At 40.7% G+C, this 23,128-nt stretch overlaps 1 protein-coding gene across 8 annotated transcripts in view; it reads right to left on the bottom strand.

Moving 5' to 3' along the window:
* The window catches only part of PTPRU (protein tyrosine phosphatase receptor type U), a 249,566-nt gene that overhangs the window by 40,566 nt on the left and 185,872 nt on the right, over positions 1–23,128 (bottom strand). For 5 of the 8 annotated variants that reach the window (XM_077295770.1, XM_077295771.1, XM_077295775.1 and 2 more), the window contains 3 exons: positions 10,607–10,624; positions 9,813–9,849; positions 1,936–2,033 (listed from right to left, as the gene is read on the bottom strand). In XM_077295770.1, the coding sequence (XP_077151885.1) occupies positions 1,936–2,033; positions 9,813–9,849; positions 10,607–10,624 (153 nt within the window). The remainder of the gene's footprint in view (positions 1–1,935; positions 2,034–9,812; positions 9,850–10,606; positions 10,625–23,128) is intronic. The other 3 variants (XM_077295772.1, XM_077295773.1, XM_077295776.1) reach the window with 1 other exon arrangement.

Below are 23,128 nucleotides of genomic sequence, written 5' to 3'. Positions count from 1 at the left end.
TTCGCACCGGGGCCCATAACTTTGTAGTTACGCCACTGGTGATGTGCAATATGTTAGCATTTGGGGCGCCATTTTAAACTTTGCCTAGGCGTAGAGCCCTACTTTGCCTAAAACCGGCCCTGGAAGTAGGACAACTGTGAATATTGATTACCCTTTTCTATGCGAGAAAAAATATCTTAACGATATATGTATATACAGCATATCCTGCGGGAGTTAAGGAGATAAATGTGAAACTGATATAGATAGATGTGAATATCGGAGAAAATGTCTGTTCTATCCTTGTAGGTTAATGTGTATTTATAGCCTGTGCTCAGGGTGCTAACAACAAAAATAATGTACCTAGAATTCAGCATAATTTTCTTCAGGAAGGTGAAAAAAGGGATGAAAAAAAATGCTTAGGAGACACATGGAGCCCATCCATCCGAACAGAAGGGGTCTGCTCTTTGCGAAGTATGTTAAGCCCCTGACTGTGATGGATGCAATGTAAGACGCACAGTGATAAAGAGGGTAAACTAATTACAATGCGTTCACGTCAGCACTGTTTGGTAGGGTGCTGAAGGAAGAGCGCTAATGAGAAGGGAAAATTAGACCAGCGGAGACCAAGCAAAATCATTACAGTTAATGGAGATTTACGAGAAAACACAATTTAAAAAATGATCTGATGTAAGGAACATTGTTCTTAATTACCCGTCAGAGCAACACAGCGACAATACTAATCATATTAGCAGAGAACAATCCAGTTCACAGCAATAACTGCTGTGTTTTCCAAAAAGCTAACACGTATCTATGGCAAACCCCACAAACAAAGGAAAAAAAAATGCATCTGAAATATCAAACATTTGCTCTTCTTGTTTGCCTAAAGGATAGTCCAATTCATAATCTACCAATAAATGGCACTTTTCTATAGCTGCAGAGCAGACACATTATGCATTCGAGAATTGGGCTTAATCAATGTTCTGCAAGTCTCCCGCAGCAAGAAAAGATTACACAAAGATCTATATGCTTTTCCGTCAAAAGGGTTAACCCTTTCTCTTCTAGCTTCTGAAAAGATGGCATAAATGAAAGTGAACCATTAGGCTCAAATAATGCATGCACGGACAGTAATAGGCAGCTGACTGGCACAATCTGCTCTACCAGTGGTGTGTCTGCTTACAAGTGACTAAGAATACTCTTTACTGTAAAGGAAATTTAAGAGGCTTTTCTGCGCTGATGGTGAAGTCCCACAGGAAGCATCCAGGACACACAAGGGTTAAAGACATGCAGGTTCATTATCGAGGCGTTTCGAAGTTATCAAACTTCTTCCTCAGGATACAACTACAGATTGTAGGATGAAGTTTGATAACTTCGAAATGCCTCAATAATAAAACCACATGTCTTCGACCATTGTGTGTTCTGGTTCCATCTTTTGGGACTCCACCAGCTGTGCAGAAAAACACTTACGACAGAACGTTAGAGTTGGAAGGGACCTCAAGGGTCATCGTGTCCAACCCTCTGCTCAATGCAGCACAAATGGCCAAAGCCTTGAAATTGTTGTGGACCACACAGCCCCATCAGCTGAGCAAGCACTCCTTACTAACATACCTGATGCTATTGGATAAGACTTTATTCTGCTTCCCAGCTCCCGTTCATATGTTACCACTCTTTATTATATTTTTTACAATAATAAGACAGTCTACTTGGCTTCACCAGCATTAAGGCAGTCATGGGGGTGTACCTGTCCATGGATGTTTACATGCCATAGCAAATTTGGACATGTGCCCATCACCCCTGCATGTGTACGCAGTTTTTAATTATACTAATCAACCATGAACATGCAAGAAAATCTCTAGCAGAGCAATCCTAGAGCTAATATATCTACGTTTTTTTCTGTTAACTTGACCTCGATTTCTGAAGATATAATTCCACCACATGTGGCTAGTGAATAAATGTACTTACCCTTCCAACTTCCACGAGTTTGGTAATCATCACTATGCTTGAGCAGTGTTCTTGCCAAACCATCCTCCAGAAGTCATAGATCATGTCCTGCTTTGGACCTGTAGAATTTGTAACAAGAAATGTCTATTTACATTTCACTTATTTTTGGAAAGTCTAATGATGCTCAAAACCTGAAAATTCATAAGTCAAGTCAAATCCTTCACCCTCTGCCATGACATCTACAGAAGTGTTGGAAGCGGAGACTGACAATGCCTTATTGTACATAAGTGCTAGGTAGGTAGTGCTAGGTAATTTATCTCTGTACCGGCAGCACTGACATATTGGAAACCTTTACAGAAGTAACAAAATAATGGCCAGTCTCCAAATTAAAGAACTATAAGTAAACAATTTATGACCATTGCGTTGGTGATGAGGAAAAAAAATCAACACTGACCAAATTATTTATCGCTTGTCACTTGGAAGTGGTTCCCGACAAGGATTCCAAAATGGTCAATGAGTTGGGTTGGCAGTTAAAGAAAAGCTGCCCCCGCACCAGGCTCAGTATGTACATTGTCTATATTGACAATAAGCTGCTTACCAGAGGAGGGGGCGTGGTCGGACCAGAGCTCACATGCTGCTGTAGTCCAGCAGTGATTATCTCCTGGTGATAAAACCTTCATTGTATGTAAACAACAGCTTATAGCCCAAAAAGTGACATATCCTCGAATTCAGTGTCTCAGCTGTTATCTCCTGCTTTCCTCAGATTACATGGCAAAGACCTGCTGACAGATTCCCTTTAAAGAAGACTTATATCTATATACTTTATATAAGTGCACATTTTCTTACTATGGCTTACTTATTAAGTGCTTTAGTAGGAAAGTTGGTTAGCTCCTGCATTTCCATAGGAAATGAATACTTGTAGAAGTCTAGGTTTGCTCTACCTTTGCAACTAAGCAACATTCAAGGTAGGATTCAAACACAGTGACCTCGGAAAAGTGACTTTTGTCATTATCATTCTTGTGGTGCAGTAGGTTGGTCTTACAATAGCATTTTGTTTCTGGTCTATCTGGAGCAAGGTTGTTTCTTAGTAAACCAATGCCTCTCGCTATTGTCCTTAAAATGGTATTGAATTGGGCGTTTGACACAGCGTGCAACAAAGCACTGAAAATCTCATTCACATGACTCAAGGTTGAGAAGCTACAGATGCACCAATTAATATGACGGAAAGCAATATTTATCACAAAAATAGACTTGACAAAAACTATGCAACCATCCAGACACATAATCAGGCCGCATGTGAAAAGGCTGCCCAGTTCAGTGAATGACTTAGTTCCTCGAAACCCATCATTGTAACAGTATTTTGCTCATATGTTTGCATAATATTACTACAATATTTAATCACTTGCTTCCCCAGTTATAATAAGATAATACATTATCACATCAGCTCTTGTAAAAGTAGAATTTTTTTATTGTAATTAATGTGAGGTTCTTAGCGCCAGTTGTCCCGAGAAACCAGCTAAATAATGATATTAACGCAATAATTTGGTTGCTTATTAGATTTAATTGGAGAATTTTCTGCCTAAGATTGGTGACTGCATGATGAAAATTAATAATTAATCATATGATTCTGGGAAACAATAAAGGTCTCACAAAAAACGTATTATGGTGTCATTAAAAGGGTTTTCAAGGTTTATTGACAGCCCACCAATACCTGACTGGTAGAGGTCCGACTCTTGGTAACCTGCCAACTAACTGTATGCCTTCTACATTCAGCAATGGTGGACATGATGGACATAGCAGCTTTGAGAGAAAAACAACTGTGGATAAGCAACACTACTAAAATAGACAAAGGGTGCCACAATATGTAAGAGCATGCTAATTATTATACCAAAGATAAAGAAACCGTCACAGACCACAAAAGCAGCTTTGTCCTGTTCCCTTCAATGGAGCACCCCGGACAGATACTACTATTTAGACTACATAACAAACCCCAAAATTTAATGATAGAACAAGGCTTTGGAGGGATGCATTAAATATTAACAAATTGGGAAGAAACCCAAATAAACCCTCACTATAAAGCCCTAAAATTTACTTAGTTACTTATTATTATATAAGTATTAAAAATTGCTATAGAGTATAAAAATAAGTCCCTAATCTGCCTAAATGTATTGTCATTAAAGTGCTTTATTTCTTATATTTAATGGGTAACACCCCGGGGTGCTAACACCTATTTGGCTGACTAGGACACACACACAAATTTAACACACTAGTCCCCCCAACATGTTTCGCCGCATACGTGGCATCACCAGGGGATGGGACACTGGCTTTCAAAAATAAAAGTTACATTTTAGGGTTTTATAATGAGGGTTTACTTGGATTTCTTCCCAATTTGTTAATAATACTGTGTACAGTAGACTGAAAATGATCAGAAGAAGCTGCAACACTGTTACTAAAAGCCGAAGCCTAACAGAGTCGGACCACACTAAACGGATGTTGATAGCTTGAAAAACCTTTTTAAAAAGCCAATATCTGGCATAACAAGGAAATGGTTGGCCACCTTTTAACCTTCTCTAGTTTCCTGGTTTACAAATTGTGAATACGTTTACCTATTTTTTTTATTAAGTAGTCAGGAGTGAATATAAATATGGCTACATGGTAACTGACTGTACGTACATCTCTTAAATAGTTCAGTTATTTTTTGCACTTTTGAGACATTTAAACAATGTTTAAATTAATATCTGTCTTAAAGGGGTTGTCAATTTATCTTTTTTGTATTGGGGCATTTATTAAAGGGAATGTGTCACCAGGGTATTGTATTATACCTGTGTTTTGCGCCCTTCCGAAGGTGCATAAAGGTCTACTGCCCCTGAAGGGACGACCAATAGTCTCAGGGAATGATTCTATTACACAGAATTGTGGCATTTACATTGATAAAGTTCTGAGGCAATTCATCACAGCTCTACCATCTTACATACGTGATACGTCTGACTTGTTGCTAAAGATTGAGGCTATCACTGTTGACAAGAACACCTTTTTATTCATTTTGCTGAACATAATCTCTTTATAGGTCATCTTCATCAATTCATATTAACTCACAATTATTTTCTTTTTGGCGGGAAGGTCTGCCACCCACTCAGGGGCACTGCTATGGGCAGCCCATGTTCCCAAACTTATGCCAATCTGCTCCTGGGCTGGTGGCATGTAGTTTTTGGTGAGGATAGGCCGTCCTGGTGGTCCCCCCAGATATTATTCTGGGGGCACTACATTGATGATATTTTGATTTTGTGGACAGGTGATGCCCTCTCTTTTGTCAATTTTGTTCAGAGCCTGAACGACAATGAGATAGATCTTAAATTCACGCCAGAAATTGACGCCAATCTCATTAATTTTCTGGATATCACTATAAGCAAGGATAATGAGGGTCGTTTGGGTACCACTATCTATAGGAAACCTACCTCTACAAACAATCAACTTAGATGGAACAGTCATCATCCCTTCGGACTCAGGAGGGGGATTCCCAAGGGACAATATCTAAGAGTCAAGAGGAATTGCTCCTCAGGTCCATCTTTTTACACTGAGGCCCGTAATGTCAGAGATAGGTTCCTTGAGAGGGGTTATCCCAAAAACATCCTTCAGGAGGCATTTAAACAGGTGGAACCATTATCAAGGACCAGTTGTATTCAACCTAAAACTAATGATAGCTTGGACCCCCTTCTGAGATTAATAGGAAATTTTGATGACTGTTCCCAGGAGGTGAGAGAGATTAATAAATATCAATAAATATTGGGACATTCTGTTGGCAGACACGGATATAAGGGAGTTTTTATCTAAAACACCTTTCATTACTTTTAGGAGGGGAAGATCCCTAAGGGATCAGTTAGTACACAGTACGTTTATCACCGCCAAAAAGAGTGGCACTTGGCTCAACACAAGACAGTTGGGCACCTTCAGATGCGGCATCTGTTCCTTCTCTGGCTATGTAACAACAGGGAATCGATTTGTTAGCGAGAGCACGGGTCAAGTTTTTGCCAGTAGACATTTTACCAACTAGAAGACGAGTGGTCTGATATACTTGTTTAAATGTACTTGTCCTTTAAATTATGTTGGCAAAACTAGAAGGGAACTGAGGAGGTGGATTGGGGACCACCTGGGTGACATTAGGCATGCCAGGGAAACCTCCATCTCTAGGCATGTCCGTGAGGTGCATCAGGGGGATCTCAAGTCCTTCTCCTTCTGTGTAGTTGAAGATGCTGCCCCCTCGATCAGAGGCGGCGACCTAGACAAAAGGATCCTGCAAAAGGATCCTACATGGATCCATAGGCTGGACACTGTTTCCCCTAAGGGTTTAAATTAGCAAATTAATTTTGGCTGTTACTTATGATTCTCCTGGTTAGTTTAATCAGTGGGGCCTCTTTAAAAGTTTGCCTGCATTTTTACTTGACCAGAATAGGTCATTTGCAAATTATTATTTGTCTTCATTGGAAGATACCTATTAATTGTCAGTATATCCATCTGACATAATATTATCTTTATGGCCCAAAATGTGATACCCCTTAGTGTCCTTTAGTTTGTATTGTTATGGGTGCCTTAGAAACATATTGGATTTACCATTATACTGGTATGCCATTTCTTTTTGTTGTTTTAAACTGATTGCGGTACTATTTCTGCGTTCGCGCATGCGCGCCTCTTGAAACACTGATGGAGCGCAGTAATTTTATGCTCGAACGCATTTGAAATGCAGACCTACCAGAAGTCATCATTGTACATTTCCTCAGCTGCACACTAGTTGAAACGCATGAATGAACGCAGTACTTCCGCACCTGCGCATATGGTGGAAGGCACTTGAAACATAAACTCACCAGAAGTGATTATGCATACTTCCGCATCTGCGCATTAGTTGAAATGCAGTAATGGCCGTATACTGTGCACTTCCTACATCGTGACATGCACACTGGACCACCAGGTGATTTAACTTAATAGGTATCACTGAGGCTATATTTTGGGCTTAATTGGGCATTTGATCCTGAGCACCATATCGAGCGGGGACCTGCCCTAATGTGCTGAGGACTGTATCGATGTTTACATATCACCAAAGCATAAGCTAAGTAGTCCTATATGATATATCTGTTTACTCCTGATGAACCTCATTCTAGAGGGGAAACGCGTCGAGTTTCTTTTTTGGACATACTTGCTGGCTGTGGAGTTTATGGACATATTTAATGGCTGTTGAACAAATTATTCTAAATAAGGTTTACTTTTTCATGTCTATACACTCCTCTTTGGACTAATGGTTATACTGACTCTTATTGGGGGATAGGATCAGAGGAACAGAGATCTACGTGGGGGAGTTTTTCTCTGATGACTTATGAGCTTTGTATGAACGGACACCTGGGGGACATACATAGTATATGGTATCATTTTTCATTAGAAAACTCCAGTGATATTGTGTTATTTTGCACATTGAAGCACTATAGCACCTTACATATTATAAAAGTCCTTTGACAATTCATTGACTAGGGTCAAATCGGGGACAGCCGTTGAGGAGCGGGGGCGCCAGTCTCGTTAATTTTACTATTAGGGTGCCAACCTCCACTGACAGGCAGGGTCAAAGTAGGGGTAGCCTAAATTATTGGGCCCGTTTGCAAGAGATAAGACTGTGATTTTTATCTATATTATTGGATACACTTGATGTATGCAACTGATTTTCCTACCCCATCCCATAGGGTTGTATAGCGGTAGAAGGGACAGTCGACGGTGAGCGGGGGCGCCATTTGCGCAGGTGTAGGGTGCCAACCTCTGCTGATAGGTAGTGCAGTGTGGGGTCAGGCACCTCCTTGGCCTTTTATTTGGTGATGGTTTTGGTTGCTTGCACCAGTTAAGATTTTTAGATTAATCAATAAAGGTATTTTTTAACATTCACACTGGGTTTTGTTCTGTGAAATTTTGTCACCAGGGTATTGTTACCCCATCTGAGAGCAGCATGATATAGTGGCAGAGACCCTGATTCCAGTGAGGTATCACTTTATTGTTTGTTGCAGTTTTGATTAAAAATTGTTTTATCTGATGCAGATTTAGCAGTTCCCTGAGCTCTGTATAACTCCACCCACACCTCTGATTGATGGTTTCCTGTGTACACTGTGCATAGGCAGAAAACTGCTAATCAGGGGTGGGGACAGGGTTGGACTACTGCTGTGCAGTCTGCAAGGGAGACTTCTCTAACAATCAGCAGTACCAGATCAGGAGATCAGCACCAAACCGAAAATATTATATTTCCATCCAGAATTTGGATTTGCTGTTTTGAAAATCACAAACATCTAGAAGAACTGTACCTTCAGTTGAATTAAAATAAATAAGTACACTGCGTGCAGAATTATTAGGCAAGTTGTTTTTTGGATCACATGATGCTTTTTATACATGTTGTCCTACTCCAAGCTGTTCAGGCTTGAGAGCCAACTACAAATTAAGTAAAGACATCAAAACCCTATATAAAGTGTGCTTAATTATTAGGCAACTTCCTTTCCTTTGGCAAAATGGGTCAGAAGAGAGATTAGACGGGTTCTGAAAAGTCCAAAATTGTTAGATGTTTTGCAGAGGGATGCAGCAGTCTTAAAATTGCCAAACTTCTGAAGCGTGATCATGAAACAATCAAACGTTTCATGGCAAATAGCCAACAGGGTCGCAAGAAGCGTGTTGGGCAAAAAAGGTGCAAAATAACTGCCCATGAATTGAGGAAAATCAAGCGTGAAGCTGCCAAGATGCCATTTGCCACCAGTTTTGCCATATTTCAGAGCTGCAACGTTACTGGAGTTACAAAAAGCACAAGGTGTGCGATACTTAGGGACATGGCCAAGGTAAGGAAGGCTGAAAAACGACCACCTTTGAACAAGAAACAGAAGATAAAATGTCAAGCCTGGGCCAAGAAATATCTTAAGACTGACTTTTCAAAGGTTTTATGGACTGATGAAATGAGAGTGACTCTTGATGGGCCAGATGGATGGGCCAAGGCTGTATCAGTAAGGTGCAGAGAGCTCCACTCCAACTCAGATGCCAGCAAGGTGGAGGTGGGGTACTGGTATGGGCTGGTATCATCAAAGATGAACTTGGGGGACCTTTTCGGATTGAGGATGGAGTGAAGCTCAACTCCCAGACCTACAGCCAGTTTCTGGAAGACAACTTCTTCAAGCAGTGGTACAGGAAGTCGGTATCGTTCAATAAAAACATGATTTTCATGCAGGACAATGCTCCATCACATGCCTCCAACTACTCCACAGCGTGGCTGGCCAGTAAAGGTCTCAAAGAAGAAAATATTATGACATGGACCCTTGTTCACCTGATCTGAACCCCATAGAGAACCTGTGGTCCCTCATAAAATGTGAGATCTACAGGGAGGGAAAACAGTCCACCTCTCGGAACAGTGTCTGGGAGGCTGTGGTGGCTGCTGCTCGCAATGTTGATCGTAAACAGATCAAGCAACTGACAGAATCTATGGATGGAAGGCTGTTCAGTGTCATCATAAAGGAAAGTGGCTAGATTGGTCACTCATTTTTTGGGGTTTTGTTTTTGCATGTCGGAAATGTTTATTTCTAAATTTTGTGCAGTTATATTGGTTTACCTGGTGAAAATAAACAAATGAGATGGGAATATATTAGGTTTTTATTAAGTTGCCTAATAATTCTGCACAGTAATAGTTACCTGCACAAACAGATATCCTCCTAAGGCTGCCGTCACACTAGCAGTATTTGGTCAGAGTTGTTGATCAATAATAAAAATAATCCTCTAAAATACAACTTGCCTAATAATTCCGCACGCAGTGTAAACAAGATTCATATTTTTCACCTTATTTTTCAGTAAATGATTGCCTGAGAAAGGCATGATGTTGCAGTAATTGACTTACTCACCTTGTGTTGCAATGAAGTGATTGGATCTGTGATAACCCTACAAACAAAAATAAAGAAATATATGTAAATGGTTTTCTTGTCATATCCACTGTCTAACATTCCCACCATGCATTTTGACAAGCACTGTTATCCACAAACAAGGAGACAGGTCATAGGATTAGGGAAGACAGACAAATGGTGTGTACATCAATTATTCCTGAAGCCATCAACCTATAACAGGACAACCACAGTCCAGAAACAAGACTGGAGAATAGAATGGCAGAAGTGAGGAAATTATGGATGATATGAGAAGAAGAAAGAAACCTTCTCAAGAAGAGCTCCTTGTGTCTGAAGGCAACAGTAGAAAAACTTAGAAACTAAATTTCAAGTTATGCAGATTGGAAACCTTACTTGAAGGTCCATGAGTTTTTAGCAAGATTACCAGCCTTCAGCAAAACATGTATTTTCATGGAAAAGTGAATAAAATGATGTGCAGAGCAAGTTTAGGGGAAAAAATGGAAAACTGGTATGGGAGAAGGGGAAAGGATGAGAATACATGAGAAACATAATATACAGTGGGCCATAAGAAAGGAATAAAGCAAGGTAAAAAGACAGAGGGCGACCAAAGAGGAAAATAGGCTGAGAAGGTCTAAGATTTTTGGGAAGCTGTTAATAATTAAGTCATGTAGTAGAATGTATACATTTCTGGAAAGAGAAGATGCTAAATATAGTGTCTATCCTCTATTGTTTATCCCAGGGCGATAAAGCACCTGGTTATGGGAGATGGAGAATAGGATCACAAGCTTGATACTCACTTCTCTGTTTATCCGGATCTACCGGTGATCCCAAAGACAGAAAGACAGTGAAAGGGGGCACAGATGTAAAGGAGGGATAAGTGGAAAGGAAAAAAAAAGCAAGAAACAAATTGATAAATGAAGGGGAAAAGATTGGGAAGGTTGAGAGGAGAACACAAATAAAACAAATATTTTAATGAGAAAGGGGTAGAGGATTGATCGGAAAAACAAAAGAAGTTACAAGTGGGTGGAACAATTAGTATGAGATCAGGAATGGTAGAGATTGGATAGGGTGAAGAAACAAAATGCAGTAGATAGAGAAAAGGCAGCAGAGAAAAGAAAGGATAAAGATGTATTAGCAGAAACAAAAAGACAGGCAACCTAGTACTACTAAGATATTAAAGACGATTTCCCAATAGATATATTTATGGCATATACATATATGCCATAAAACGTCCATTCTTTGGCACCTAATTGGTGACAATCTGTTTGCACATTTCTCATTCATTATTATAGTGTAATACCAGGAACCCTTGTTCTTGGAAGTAGCACAGATAAGACCCCAACTGATTGGTCATTAAAAACATAGCCAATGGTTATGTTATAAATGTCCACAGTGGGAATACTCCAGGAATCACGACTTTACAATACAGTAAATACAACCAGGAGCAGAAATAAATGCTAAATGTTTATCTACAATGGCACTCTCGGATATTACTGAAAGTTTAAACCACTTTTTCCCAAAATCTGAAGCAATGAAAATGTAGGGCTTCTTAATGCCAAATTCCATACTTTGATAACAAAGTAAGAAACTATAAAGGAGCAGAGAGACTCCACAATTGTGTCATTTAGGCTCAAGTGAATAGGACCACATGGCGACCCACAAGGTGCCGCGACAAGCAAGTCGCAAAACTTAGGATCCTGTTGGCTTTTTTGTTACTTGTTAGTCCCAGGACCTTGTGAGTCGCAATGCTACCACATTCACTTGCATTGTATTGCAATGATGCAGTGGCATACAGAGATTTTTGGCCATGTGACCTGGGTATATTGCAGATCACATTGTGATGTCTGATGTCAGTGCTCTTCATGTCAACTTCAAGTCTGCAGTTTAGGCCTTTTGTACATTTCAGTGTTTTCCTTCCATTTTCATTTTTCTTAAAATAAATAGATTTATAAAAAAAAAGAATATATAATCACATTTGATTTTTCTGTGTTTAAGATCATTTCTGGTTCTGATATAAAAACTATATATATATAAAAAAGTTCAAATATTGATCAAACACTGAAGGATGAATGAGGTTTAAATAGTAGACCATGCCCATTAACTTTACATAGTAATTTCTGGGAACTGCTTAAGCCCTCTTACTGGTGTATCAGTGGTTTGGATCCGAGTTTCATCAATGATTGGTCCGTGTGTCAGTTTTTCATCAGTGATTTTCACATATGATAAAAATAATTAAATAAATTGCAAGACTTTTCCTATTGATTAACAATGTTAACCGTGACAGCATATGGATGGCACACTGGAAGACATGCATGAAAAATGGAATTCTGCATGAAACCTAAGGACACGTTCACGCGGTCAGAATTTGATCATTATTTTACATCAGTATTTGTAAGCCAAAATCAGGATTGGAATAATAAGGCTATGTGCACACGTTGCGGATTGGGGTGCAGAATTTTCTACACAAAATCCGCATCTCCTGGCAGAAAACGCAGGTGCAGATTTGACGCATTTTTATGGGGATTTTGTGCGTTTTTGTTGCAGATTTGATGCGAATTTTGTGCGGATTTCATGCGTTTTTTTCCACTGCGGATTTCTATAATGGAAGGGTGCAGAAACGCTGCAGATCCGCATAAAAGAAGTGACATGCTACTTTTTTGATCCGCAGCATTTTCCATATGGAATTTTCCACACCATTAGCACAGCATTTTTTTTTTCTATTGATTTACATTGTACTGCAAATCACTTTGCGGATCTGCAGCGTTTTTGGGCGGAAAAATCTGCTGCGGATCCGCACTAAATCCGCATTGTGTGCACACAGCCTATGAGGAAAAGTATATGGTAATAGAAACTTGTCACCACTTCTGTATTTATCACCCACTCCTGGTTTGGGCTAACAAATACTGATGGGAAATACTGACAAAATACTGACCATGTCATATCACCACTGTGGATGTGATGTGGGGACATGTGATGCTCTATCACTACTATGGATGTGATGTGGAGACATGTGAAGCTCTGTCACCACTGTGGATGTGATGTGGGGACATGTGTAGCTCTAGCACCATTATGGATGTGGTGTGGAGACATGTGACGCTCTATCACCACTCTGGATGTGATGTGGGGACATGTGAAGCTCTATCACTACTATGGATGTGTTGTGGGGGACATGTGAAGCTCTATCACCATTATGGATGTGGTGTGGAGACATGTGACGCTCTATCACCACTCTGGATGTGATGTGGGGACATGTGAAGCTCTATCACTACTATGGATGTGTTGTGGGGGACATGTGGAGCTCTATCACCACTCTGGATGTGATGTGGGGACATGTGAAGCTCTATTACTACTATGGATGTGATGTGGGGGACACGTGAAGCTCTATCACCATTATGGATGTGCAGTGGAGACATGTGACGCTCTATCACCACTGTGGATGTGCTGTGGGGACATGTGAAGCTCTATCACTACTATGGATGTGTTGTGGGGGACATGTGAAGCTCTATCACCACTGTGGATGTGCTGTGGGGACATGTGAAGCTCTATCATTACTATGGATGTGATGTGGAGACATGTGACGCTCTATCACCACTCTGGATGTGATGTGGGGGACATGTGAAGCTCTATCACTACTATGGATGTGATGTGGGGGACACGTGAAGCTCTATCACCATTATGGATGTGCTGAGGAGACATGTGAAGCTCTATCACTACTATGGATGTGTTGTGGGGGACATGTGAAGCTCTATCACCACTGTGGATGTGATGTGGAGACATGCAAGGCTCTATCACCACTGTGGATGTGCTGTGGGGACATGTGAAGCTCTATCATTACTATGGATGTGATGTGGAGACATTTGACGCTCTATCACCACTCTGGATGTGATGTGGGGGACACATGAAGCTCTATCACCATTATGGATGTGGTGTGGAGATATGTGACACTCTATCACCACTGTGGATGTGCTGTGGGGACATGTAAAGCTCTATCACTACTATGGGTATGATGTGGGGACATGTGAAGCTCTATCACTACTATGGATGTGTTGTGGGGGACATGTGAAGCTCTATCACCACTGTGGATGTGATATGGAAACATGTGATGCTCTATCACGACTGTGGATGTACTGTGGGGACATGTGAAACTCTGTCACTATTATGGATGTGATGTGGGGGACACGTGAAGCTCTATCACCATTATGGATGTGGTGTGGAGACATGTGACGCTCTATCACCACAGTGGATGTGCTGTGGGGACATGTGAAGCTCTATCACTACTATGGATGTGTTGTGGGGGACATGTGAAGCTCTATCACCACTGTGGATGTGATGTGGAGACATGCAAGGCTCTATCACGACTGTAATAATAATAATAATAATAATAATAATACTGGAGTGATGATAGGTCAGCACAGGAGCAGATTACTGACAGCCAATGACTGTGCAGAGGGCGGGGCTAGACAATGAGGCTAGGTGGTGCCAGATCTGGCTGTGAGGTTAGATAATACAGCACAAGGATCTGTCAAGTTTGGTAGATCTGCAGGTAAACAAAGAGTATGCAGGGAATGAAGTCAAATTCAGGAGGAACAAAAGAGAGAAACAAAAAACTAAATGTATACGGGTGTTGCATATCACAATACAGCAGAGATTAGCATAAAAAACAAATTTTGGGGTCAGACAACCTCTTTAACCTCTTAGTGACAGAGCCAATTTGGTACTTAATGAACAAGCCAATTTTTACAATTCTGACCACTGTCACTTTATGAGGTTATAACTCTGAAACGCTTTAACGGATCCTTCTGATTCTGAGACTGTTTTTTTCGGGACTTATTGTACTTCATGTTAGTCGTAAAATTTCTTTTATATTACTTGCATTTATCAAAAAAATGAAAATATGGCAAAAAAATTTAAAACTTTGCAATTTTCAAACTCTGAATTTTTATGCCCTTAAATCAGAGATATATGTCACACAAAATAGTTAATAAATAACATTTCCCACATGTCTATTTAACATCAGCACAATTTTGGAAAAACATTTTTTTTGGTTAGGAAGTTTTAAGGGTTAAAAGTTGACCAGCGATTTCTCATTTTTACAACAAAATTTACAAAACCATTTTTTTAGGGACCATCTCCCACTTAAAGTCACTTTGAAGGGTGTTTTTTCACAAGTGTAAAAAGAGAAAATGAACAACAAAATTTGTTGTGCAATTTCTCCTGAATACGCCGGTACCCCATATGTGGGGTTAAATCACTGTTTGGGCGCACGGCAGAGCTTGGAAGAGAAGTAGTGCCGTTTGACTTTTTCAATGCAAAATTGGCTGGAATTGAGATCGGACGCCATGTTGTGTTTAGAGAGCCCCTGATGTGCCTAACCAGTGGAAACCCCCCACAAATGACACCATTTTGGAAACTAGACCCCTTAAGGAACTTATCTAGATGTGTCATGTGCACTTTGAACCCCCAAGTGCTTCACAGAAGTTTATTACTTAGAGCGGTTAAAATAAAAAATCATATTTTTTCCACAAAAATGATCTTTTCACCCCCAAATTTTTACTTTCACAAGGAGAAATTGGAAGATGAAGGTTGTTGTGCAATTTGTCCTGAGTACGTTGATACCCCATATGTGGGGGAGGACCACTTTTTGGGCGCATGGCAGAGCTCGGAAGGGAAGGAGCGCCATTTTGGAATGCAGACTTTGACAGAAAGGTCTGCGGGCGTCATGTTGCGTTTGCAGAGCCCCTGATGTGCCTAAACAGTAGAAACCTCCCACAAGTGACCCATTTTGGAAACTAGACCCCCCAAGGAATTATCTAGATGTGTGGTGAGCACTATGAACCCCCAAGAGCTTCACATAATTTTATAATGTAGAGCAGTGAAAATAAAAAATCATATTTTTTCAACAAAAATGATCTTTTCACCCCCAAAATTTTTACTTTCACAAGGGTAACAGGAGAAATTGGACCTTGAAAGTTGTTGAGCAATTTGTCCTGAGTACATTGATACCCCATATGTGGGGGAGGACCACTGATTGGGGGCATGGCAGAGCTTGGAAGGGAAATAGTGATGTTTTGGAATGCAGGCTTTGATGGATTGGTCTGCGGGCGTCATGTTGTGTTTGCAGAGCCCCTGATGTGCCTAAACAGTAGCAACCCCCCACAAGTGACCCCATTTTAGGAACTAGACCCCCTAAGAAGCTTATCTAGATGTGTGGTGAGCACTTTGAATGCCCAAGTGCTTCACAGAAGTTTATAATGCAGAGCCATGAAAAATAAAAAATCTTTTTTTGCCACAAAAATGATTTTTTAGCCCCCAATTTTTTGATTTTCCCAAGGGTAAAATTGGACCCCAAATGTTGTTGTCCAATTTGTCCAGAGTACGCTGAAGCCCCATATGTGGGGGTAAACCACTGTTTGGGTGCACGGCAGAGCTCAGAAGGGAGGAAGCACCATTTGACTTTTTCAACGCAAAATTGGCTGGAATCAATGGTGGAGACATGTCGCGCTTGGAGACACAATGATGTACCTAAACAGTGGAAACCCCCCTATTCTTACTCCAACCCTAACCCCAACACACCCCTATCCCTATTTCAAACCCTAACCATAATCCTAATCACAACCCTAACCCCAACACACCCCTAACCCTAATCACAACCCTAACCATAACCCTAACCACAAACCAAACCCTCATCCCAACACACCCATAACCCTAATCCTAACCCTAATCCCAAACCTAACCCTAATCCCAAGCCTAACCCTAATCCCAAACCTAAGGCTTCTTTTACACTTGCCGGGTTTTTTGCGGCCCTTTTTTGTGGGGTGTATTGCCGCAATTTTCACAGTCTGCAGCAATAACGGACGGCAAAAAACTTGTGGATTGCTGTTTTTGGGGTTTGCAAAACTATGGCAAAAGTATTGGAAAAAAAGGCGGTCCGCAAAACCGGAAGTCAACTGTTTTTTTAAACGGTTAGCCATGAAAAACAACAAGCAGGCTCGATATTTTTTCACAGCCCTAAATACAGCCCTCACGGCCATACAGCGCTATGTAGAATTATTGCGGCCTGTTTTTGCGGCCCCATAGAAATCTATTGGGACTGCAAAAACAGGACGCAAAACCATGGTAAGTGTAAAAGAAGCCTAACCCTAGCCCTAATTTTAGCCCCAACCTTAGCCGTAATTCTAACCCTAATTTTAGTCCCAACCCTAACCCTAATTTTAGCCCCAACCCTAACCCTAATTTTAGCCCCAACCCTAACCCTAATTTTAGCCCCAACCCTAACCCTGATGGGAAAATAGAAATAAATACATTTTCTTTGTTTTCTTATTTTTCCCTAACTAAAGGAGTGATAAAGAGGGGGATTATTTACTATTGTTGCCGGGCAGATCTCGGCGAGCGCACTGCGCATGCCATTTTTCCCTGATAAAGATGGCAGCGCCCACCGGAGGAAGCAGGAGGGCCGAGGAGCACCAGGAGACACTGGTAAGTATAGGGGGGGATCGGGGACCCTGTTTCTCTCTCCTCTGATGTGCGATCACATCAGAGGATAGAGAAATTACATGGCACATTGGACTTTTTTTTTTTTGCGGCCACCGCTACACTGTTAGTAGCGGCGGTCACAAAACCGGGTCGGTAAAGGCTGACCCGAATTATGTTCTTTGGGGTCTCAAGTACCCCCGGCAGCCGAAGCCCTGAGATCTGCTAAGTAAAAGATGGCGGTGCCCATGCGGTTAGGAAGAGGGAGGACCCATGGACACCGGGAGACACTGGTAAGTTTCGGGGGGCGATCGGAGACCCGACCACATCAGAGGAGAGAGAAATTAAATGGCAAATCGCGCTTTTTTTTTGCGTTCGCCGGTAAACGGTTAATCACCGGCGATCGCAACCCGGGAGTCGGTAAAAAACGACCCGAATCATGTTCTTTGGGGTCTCGGCTACCTCCGGCAGCCAAGACCCCAGAGAAAATCCGACTCTGGGGGGTGCTATACACTTTTTCCACCGTGCCGTTAATTAACGGTGCTGTGGTTTAAGTACCCTTAACTACCGCCGTTAAAAGGCGTATCGGTGGTCGTTAAGGGGTTAAGGACCTTTGTGCTTTGGTCCTTGAACTAAGGTCCATAGCATATACAGTTATATGAATAAGTTTGGGCACCCCTATTAATCTTAAGCTTAATGTTTTCTAAAAATTGTTTTTTTTGCAACAGCTATTTCAGTTTCATATATCTAATAACTGTTGGACACAGTAATGTTTCTGCCTTGAAATGAGGTTTATTGTACTAACAGAAAATGTGCAATCTGCATTCAAACAAAATTTGACAGGTGCATAAGTATGGGCACCTCGCCAGAAAAGTGACAATAATATTTAGTAGATCCTCCTTTTGCAAAAATAACAGCCTCTAGTCGCTTCCTGTAGCTTTTAATGAGTTCCTGGATCCTGGATGAAGGTATTTTTGACCATTCCTCTTTACAAAACAATTTCAGTTCAGTTAAGTTTGATGGTCGCCGAGCATGGACAGCCCTCTTCAAATGATCCCACAGATGTTCAATGATATTCAGGTCTGGGGACTGGGATGGCCATTCCAGAACAGTGTAATTGTTCCTCTGCATGAATGCCTGAGTAGATTTGGAGCAGTGTTTTGGATCATGGTCTTGCTGAAAGATCCATCCCCTGCGTAACTTCAACTTTGTCACTGATTCATGAACATTATTGTCAAGAATGTGCTGATACTGAGAGGAATCCATGCGTCCCTCAACTTTAACAAGATTCCCGGTGCCGGCATTGGCCACACAGCCCCAAAGCATGATGGAACCTCCACCAAATTTTACTGTGGGTAGCAAGTGTTTTTCTTGGACTGCTGTGTTTTTTTGCCGCCATGCAAAACGCCTTTTTGTATGAGCAAACAACTCAATCTTGGTTTCATCAGTCCACAGGACCTTCTTCCAAAAAGAAATTGGCTTCTCCAAATGTGCTTTTGCATACCTCAGCCGACTCTGTTTGTGGCGTGCTTGCAGAAACGGCTTTCTTTCGCATCACTCTCCCATACAGCTTCTCCTTGTGCAAAGTGCGTTGTATAGTTGACCGATGCACAGTGACACCATCTGCAGCAAGTTGATGCTGCAGCTCTCTGGAGGTGTTCTGAGGATTGTCCTTGACTGATCTCACCATTCTTCTTCTCTGCCTTTCTGATGTTTTTGTTGGCCTGCCACTTCTGGCCTTAACAAGAACTGTACCTGTGTTCTTCCATTTCCTTACTATGTTCCTCACAGTGGAAATTGACAGGTTAAATCTCTTAGACAGCTTTTTGTATCCTTCCCTTCAACAACTATGTTGAATAATCTTTGTTTTCAGATCATTTGACAGTTGTTTTGAGGAGCCTATGATGCCACTCTTCAGAGGAGATTCAAACAGGAGAACAACTTGCAAGTGGCCACTTTAAGTAGCTTTTCTCATGATTGCATACACCTGGCTATGAAGTTCAAAGCTCAATGAGGTTACAAAACCAAAAAAAGTGCTTTAGTAAGTCAGTAAAAAGTAGGTAGGAGTATTTAAAACAAGACAATGCTAAAGGTGCCCATACTTATGCACCTGTTAAAATTTTGTTTGAATGCAGATTGCACATTTTCTGTTAGTACAATAAACCTCATTTCAAGGCAGAAACATTACTGTGTCCAACAGTTATTAGATATATGAAACTGAAATAGCTGTTGCAAAAAAAAACAATTTTTAGAAAACATTAAGCTTAAGATTAATAGGGGTGCCCAAACTTTTTCATATAACTGTATCACGGCAACAACTTATCCTAAATTTTGACATGTTCCTTGCAATGACCATGTTTGCAAGAGCACTGTAGACATGACATTACTGCTGCAGCTGATCAACAAAAACTGGAGCAGGAGTGGAAAGACCGAGCTGGACCAATTTTATTTATCTCTGCAACTGTAGACTAATAAATGTTAAAAGAGCACAACCCCTTTAATGGTAAACAACAGCTGCATACAATCCATTTACATTACTTTATAATTGTCACATTATAAGCAGGAACTGGTATTTAAGCAATGTTATTACCTGCTAACATATTTTTATTTATGCCTCTTAAGTACTTAGTTCACATATTCAGCTTTTAAGCAGTTTCTGGTACACTGTTCTTTATCCCTAGCAAGGTTTGGTCTAAAAAGGAAAGATTATAATTCTCTCTTTTTTTCCCAACTGTGCCTGCACCAAAAACTGCAGGTGTGACTTCAGTCTTCTCACAGGAGCTCTACCTATAGGGTGTTCCACTCATTATGGAATAGCAATGAAGCTTACAATCTAACATATGGAAACTAAGTTGCATATATAGAAAGTAATTTACTTCCCAAAAACATTGGGATTAAAATCAGAATTTCCAGTGAGAAGCTTGGCTTTACAGTTTTATGAACAGTGCTCTTAACTACTGAGCCAACTCATTAGCTAAAATCATTCTGGAACTCACATTCAATCCATTTGATATAGAATACATTCCACGTCTGGCTTTTTGAGATTGTTATACACGGTGCCATTTTGGCTTGGATGCAGGTACATTAAAAATATTTAAACTATATTACATCTGCGCTCAAGATACAGAATTCCAAAGTGTCAAAAAGAATGTAAAATAAATTCTAAACTAAATGTTCTGGCAGACAATAATAACAAAGCAGCTGCAACTATTGTACTTTGGCAAAGAACAATGATAATTTTATAGTCAAAATGTCATAAAGAGCCACAGTGCCCTTTAGCCTAAAAGGTTGTGTGTACAAGTATAAGAGTTATCGGACATAGCTAAGTGGTTTAGAATGAGCCAATAAGCCCTTTACAACATCATTTTTGCCAGCATATAATTACCCACATTAATAGCACAGCATTCATACACTATACACATAAGAATGTAAGTTTCTATATGAAAAGCATTACCAATAGGAAATTAACAATTTCATTTTTTTTCAGGGACCACTATACTATGATTTTCAAAAGTAGGCAAGTTAGATTTTAAAAAAGACACCAGAACATCTTGCTTTGTTATCAAGAAGTGTTGGCAAAAAGGAAAGGAAAACACTTTTCAAGACTGTCCATTCTCCTCAAATTATGGGAGAGATGCAATTCAAAAAGTGTTTAAAATGTTGATATTATTTATGTTGAATGTCTAAATATAATTAGTCTCTTTTTGATATTTCTTCTTGGGGTCATTATGGGCAATACTATGCAAAGCAGTGTCTTTTTAGCACCTGGAAACATATGAACACACCAATGCTTTTTAGTAATACAGTGGGGAAAATAAGTATTTGATACACTGCTGATTTTGCAAGTTTTCCCACCTACAAAGAATGGAGAAGTTTGTAATTTTTATCGTAAGTACACTTCAACTGTGAGAAACAGAATGCAAAAAAAATCCGGAATATCACATTGTATGATTTGTACACAATTAATTTGCATTTTATTGTATGAAATAAGTATTTTATCACCTACCAAGCAGCAATAATTTTGGCTCTCACAGACCTGTTAGTTATTCTCCACTCATTACCTGTATTAATTGCACCTGTTTGAACTGGTTACCTGTATAAAAGACACCTGTCTACACACTCAATCAATCACACTCCAACCTCTCCACCATGGCCAAGACCAAAGAGCTGTCTAAGGACACCAGTGACAAGATTGTAGACCTGCACAAGGCTGGGATGGGCCACAGGACAATAGGCAAGCAGCTTGGTGAGAAGGGAACTGTTGGCACAATTATTAGAAAATGTAAGAAACGCAAGATGCAGTAACACACTACACCGTCATGGATTAAAATTCTGCAGTGCACGCAAGGTCCCCCTGCTCATGCCAGCACATGTCCAGGCCCATCTGAAGTTCGCCTATAACCATCTGGATGATCCAGAGGAGGCATGAGAGGAAGTCATGTGGTTAGATGAGACCAAAATAGATTTTTATTACATCAATTCCACTTGCCATGTATGGCGAAAAAGTGCAACCCCAAGAACACCGTCCAAATCATGAAGCATGGTGGGGAAGGATCATTCTCTAGGGGTGCTTTTCTGCAAAGGCAACAGGATGACTGCGCCGTATTGAAAGGAGGATTGATGGAGTCAAGTATTGCGATATTTTGACCAACAATCTCCTTCCCTCAGTAAGAGCATTGAAGATGGGTCGTGGCTGGGTCTTCCAGCATGACAATGACCCAAAACACACAGCCAGGGCAACTAAGGAGTGGCTCTGTAAGAAGCATTTTGAGGTACAGGAGTCACCTAGCTAGTCTCCAGATCTGAACCCAATAGAAAATCTTTGGATGGAGCTGAAACTCAATGTTGCCCAGCGACAGCCCCGGAACCTGAAAGACCTGGAGAAGATCCATATGGGGGAGTGGACTAAAATCCCTGCTGCATTGTGCGCAAACCTGGTCAAGAACTACAGGAAACGTCTGACCTCTGTAATTGTAAACAAACGTTTCTGTACCAAATATTAAGTTCTGTTATTCTATTGTTTCAAATACTTATTTCATGCAATAAAATGCAAACTAATTATGTAAAAATCATACTGTACAATGTATTTTTCTGGTTTTATTTATTTGATCACCTACCAACCAGCAAGAATTTTGGCTCTCACAGACCTTTTAGTTCTTTTTTAAGAAACCCTCCTACTCTGCACTCATTACCTATATTAACTGCACCTGTTTGCACTCATTACCTGCATAAAAGACACGTGTCCACACAATCAATTATACTCCAACTTTGCCACAATGGCCAAGACAAAAGAGCTGTCTAAAGACACCAGGGGCAAAATTGTAGACCTGCACAAGGCTGGGATGGGCTACAGGACAATAGGCAACAACTGATGGCGCAATTCTTAGAAAATGGAAGATACATAAGATGACTGTCAATCTTTCTCGGTCTGGGGCTCCATGCAAGATTTCACCTTGTAGGATAAAGATTAGTGATGAGCGAGTATACTCGCTACTCGAGATTTGACGAGCACGCTCAGGTGTCCTCCGAGTATTTGTTAGTGCTCGGAGATTTAGTTTTCATTGCCACAGCTGAATGATTTACATCTGTTAGCCAGCTTGATTATATGTGGGGATTCCCTAGCAACCAGGCAACCCCCACATGTACTTATGCTGGCTAGCAGCTGTAAATCATGCAGCTGTCTCAACAAAAACTAAATCTCCGAGCACTTACAAATACTCGGAGCTCCCCGAGCATGCTCGGGAAATCTCGAGCAACAAGTATACTTGCTCATCACTAGTAAAGATGATTCTGAGAGAGGTTAGGAATCAGCCCAGAACTACATTGGAGGAGCTGAAGAAAGCTGGGAA

The sequence above is a fragment of the Ranitomeya variabilis genome, chromosome 3 (genome assembly GCF_051348905.1).
Source record: "Ranitomeya variabilis isolate aRanVar5 chromosome 3, aRanVar5.hap1, whole genome shotgun sequence".
NCBI lineage: Eukaryota > Metazoa > Chordata > Amphibia > Anura > Dendrobatidae > Ranitomeya > Ranitomeya variabilis.
This window is presented reverse-complemented; position numbering and strand designations above follow the sequence as displayed.